Raw genomic sequence first — 4,228 nt, 5'->3', positions numbered from 1 at the left:
AAAAATATACAAGAAAAATAATATTCTAAGTGTGTCATCTCTAATTATGTTGCAATCTTAGTTACAAAACAAGCCCAACAATTTGTCACACAAACACAGTGCTTATTTGTGCAAGCCACTAAAAAGAAACTGATGGTGATTTACAAAACCCGCCCCCCCCCAAAAAAAACAGATGCTTGCTTATATGTAATTAAAATTTAATTTGCAATGAACCTGTTTCCAAAATGTTATACACAGACCTTTGCAATTTGTGTGTAAGCAGGTTGTTCTTCTGTTGGTTTCATTATAGCTGGCTGTGTACTAGGTGCACTAGGCATTTTCGCATTTCCTGGAGGAGGCTATGGAAAGAAGTAGGGAAAAAATTATAAGAAGGATTTCTTACAAAAGGATGCTTCATATTATGGAAGATTAAGAGCTCATACAGCTTTATTAGTAAAAGGTAAAAGGAGTTACCATGTATGAAGTCTCAGATTTATACCTTACCTACCATATTTACTCAATTAGAAGATGAGGTCCATCCCCCACTTACCATGTGGAAGACAGACCCTTACCTTACACTCCCACAAGTCAGTGGGGGATAGGTAGCTGCTGCAGCGCTAGCCCCAAACCTGGGGTTGGGGCCGTGGTTGCAGCTGCTGTCTATCCCCTGCTGCCTCTGCACACCCTGCCATTCCTCCTCTGCAGCCCCCAGTCTCCCCTCACTACAACATTTCACCCCATCTCTCACCCTCTGTTGCACTACTCCTTACCTTTGCTCTGTGCCAGCAGGCTCCGTCTTCACTGCATCCTACAACACAGAGTATATGCTCCAGCCTGGCACTGTAGCAAGTGCTAGCTCTGCACCATTGCTACAGGGCTGATCTGGAGCCATGTTCTACACCCTGGGCTGAAGCAAGGACAAAGCCTGCTGGTGCCAAGCAAAAGGGCGGAGGGAAGCAGGGACCAGAGGCTGTGAGGGGGCCGGGGGGAGTTGGGAGGGGGAAGAGACAGGGGAAGGGGTTTGAGGAAACCTGAGGCTGGGGGGGAGGGCACAATGGCAGGCAGCAGAGGGCAAGCTGCCTGCCTCACTGCATGCCCTACCACCTCCACACTGCCAGCCCTCTGCCGCCTGCCCTACCATGTGCCTCCTACTGCCTCCCCCCCACCCCGACCACCTGCCCCATTACTGGCCCCCTCATCACCTCTCTACCCCCACTACCTACGGGGGAAGGAGGCAGGAACCCGGACAGAGACTACAAACTTAAGATGATCCTCCAATAAACAGATTCCACACATGGAAAATTATTTACACATTTTCCATTTATAGAATCTAATCATTGGGTGGTCACCTTAAAAAAATTCAGGGTCATCTTGAATTTGGTTAAATATAGTACTCAAAGATGAGGACTACTTAAGTAGTATAAGACTTGCTTCCTAACACACCTGTATCACCTACTTAAATAATTAGTGGGATCATATACCCATTTCATTTTTTTCAAACTGATGAAACTTGTGTTGTTTCCATAATCTACTATTTAGTATTTCATCCTTTATTTACTTTTACAGTATCCACATTTAATCAGTCAGAGGCACTTGTCATTTCCTAGCCATCACCATGAAGAAAGGGTTGTATCTTGTTCCTAAATAGCTCACAAAATAAACCTGTAATTCCCCTCCTGTTCGCATCCATGTCTTTCAGTCTTGCCACAGATCTTTACCATATACATTCTGACATTGGTACACATCAGAGCAAGGTAATATACATTGGCCGGAGCAAAGTTGTCAGCCGAGCTTTGCCAAAGCAGTTCAATTCAATAGTGTGATCACCTTTTATTTTACTTTTAAAATACTCTTAAGCAGAGTCTGCCACTCAGACCCTTTTGTGTTTCATATTTAGGACGTGAATTACTTCCCTGCTTCAAAAGATCCACTGACAAAAAAACAAAGAAGTACCTGACTTTAATAAGAATGTAATCCAAAACAAAACTGTGGTGAAACTGTGCTGCTTGAATTAATTAAATTTAGACCAAATCGGAATGAAACTACAAACAAGACATTTGTGACCAAAGGAAAACACAAGACTGAAGAATGACCTGGCCTCACTTACACATACCTTTATCCCCAGCTGCCTGAACTGCAACAATGAATTTAACCAGGAATGAATCCAGCAGACCTTAGTAACCCCCCCTGCTGCAGAACATATTGCAGTGCATCTCCTCAGCAACATGAGCTGCTGCAAACACTTCCAGGTTATCCTTCACTCTCTACATTGGGTTCCTTTAGCATACCAAGTATTCATGGTGCTCAATGGCCTGAACTGAAGCATCTTAAAGGCTGCTCATGGCAATGATCAAAAGACCATGACTGACAATTCCAGCACATGAGAACTTTCTACTAATTTTTAGACTACAATCAGTCATCTTCCTCTGTGAAGAAAAAAAAAAAGTAAGCCAGTCCAAGACTGTGGAACAAGCACTATATAGTATACACAACATTTCCCTGAGGAGATGAAAAACTAAGGGGGAGGGGGAGGTCACAAGCAACAAAGCATTCAAATACTCAAATAATATAGTAATGAAAGGTCTGAAGCGCCACAGAAATCAAAGCAATATGCAATACAAACAGGAGAGACTTTGATTCTAGAGACAACAGCTTTTCTAGATGTCATAGACATTAGGGCTGGAAGAGACTTCGCGAGAGCATCGGGTCCAGCACCTCACCCAAGGGGCAGGAAATCAGCTGGGGTCAGATGACCCCAACAAGATAAGCACCCAAACACAACCTGAACATGTCCAGAGTAGGCACTTGCACCACTTCTGGCAGGAATCCATTCCAGATTCTGGAGACTCGGACACTAAAGGAGTTTTTCCTTATGTCCAGTCTAAAACAGTCTTCCAGCAGTTTGTAACCGTTGGACTCAGTCTTCCCTAGGGGAGCCCTGGTGAACAGGCCTTCTCCCAGGTCCTGATGTACTTATAGGCTGTCACTGAGTCCCCTCTTGGCCTAGTAAGCCTCCTCTTCTAAAACAGATGTCTTTTCCTGTGAATAGCCTTTTAACATGATCTGCTGGATCATGGCCCACCCTCCTTCACCTCTCCCTGAGTCAGTCCCACTACTCTTAGCTTAAGTATCCTAACTTCCTTCTTCACTATTTATCTCTTCTCTCAGGCTTCCTCTGATATTTTATCTCAGAAATAAAAATCCTTATTTTATAAGTTATTTTAATAAAACAAATCCTATTAGCAATGCTACTGCTGGCCAAACCCCTTTCCTGCTGCTGAATTTACAAGGATGGAGTGCTAGTGGCATTAACCCAGGGGTGGGCAAAATATGGCCCACAGGCCAGATCCAGCCCACCAGGCCATTCTACCTGGCCCACGGGGCCCCTAAAAAATTTAGAAAATGAATATTTATCTGCCCCTTGCTCCTGCCAAAGATGACATGAGCCAGGGGCAGTAGGATCCAGGGGAAGCCACGGCAGGCTCCTGCAACAGCAAGGCCCACCAACCTCCACCACTCCCCCACCCAGGGCCAGAAGCCCGTGCTTAGCAGGGGCTTCTGGCCTGGGACTGAGGGGCTGTTCATGTCTGTGATGGCATGAGAAATTCAGGTGGGGGAGGGCAGGGCAGGAGAGGACCACAGCAGTCACCCCAGTCTTCAGGGCCAGGCCAGCTCCTGCTAAGTCCCATGGTCCAGCCATACAGCTGGTAGCCATACGGTGCAGAGCAGACAGCTGGTGGGCAGGCAGGAAGGTGGGGAAAGTAGTGGAAGTGAGCAGTGTGCAGGACCTGCACCAATGTCACAGGGCCAGTGCTGGCAGGGCCCAGAGCAAGGCAGCAGGAGCGCAGGGCACGGGCTATTATGGGTCTATGGAGCTGGGCTGGGCCACACCAGCAGGGAGAGGGGGGAGCTGACTGGGCTCCACAGAGCCCCTGCCAGCCAGGACCCTGCACTCCTGCCACCCTGCTCTGGGCCCTGGCACCAGGAGACCAGTACAGGCACTGCGCTCCAGCCTGGCTGCCACTGGCTCCCACGTGCCCACTCATTCCCAGTGTCCCTGCCCCGGCCCCAGGGTACAGGAGGGGATGGAGTGCACAGCTCCAACCCCGCATGCTCCACACTCGCCTGCTCAAGCTGAGCAGTGGCAGGGGGGAACAAATTGCTCCTCAACGCAGGCTCCAGGACATTGGTACAAGCCCCATACTCTCACTCCCCCCACCCCCGCACTTTCCCCACTTTTCTGCCCGCC

At 48.0% G+C, this 4,228-nt stretch overlaps 1 protein-coding gene across 2 annotated transcripts in view; it reads right to left on the bottom strand.

Annotated features, from left to right (window-relative positions):
• SCAMP1 (secretory carrier membrane protein 1) overlaps positions 1-4,228 on the bottom strand; it is a 93,724-nt gene that overhangs the window by 58,857 nt on the left and 30,639 nt on the right. For both annotated transcript variants that reach the window (XM_019517732.1, XM_019517733.1), the window contains one exon: positions 240-338. In XM_019517732.1, the coding sequence (XP_019373277.1) occupies positions 240-317 (78 nt within the window). In that variant the 5' untranslated portion in view covers positions 318-338. The remainder of the gene's footprint in view (positions 1-239; positions 339-4,228) is intronic.

Source organism: Gavialis gangeticus, unplaced genomic scaffold (genome assembly GCF_001723915.1).
Source record: "Gavialis gangeticus isolate Ggan-Ray unplaced genomic scaffold, GavGan_comp1, whole genome shotgun sequence".
Lineage (NCBI taxonomy): Eukaryota > Metazoa > Chordata > Crocodylia > Gavialidae > Gavialis > Gavialis gangeticus.
This window is presented reverse-complemented; position numbering and strand designations above follow the sequence as displayed.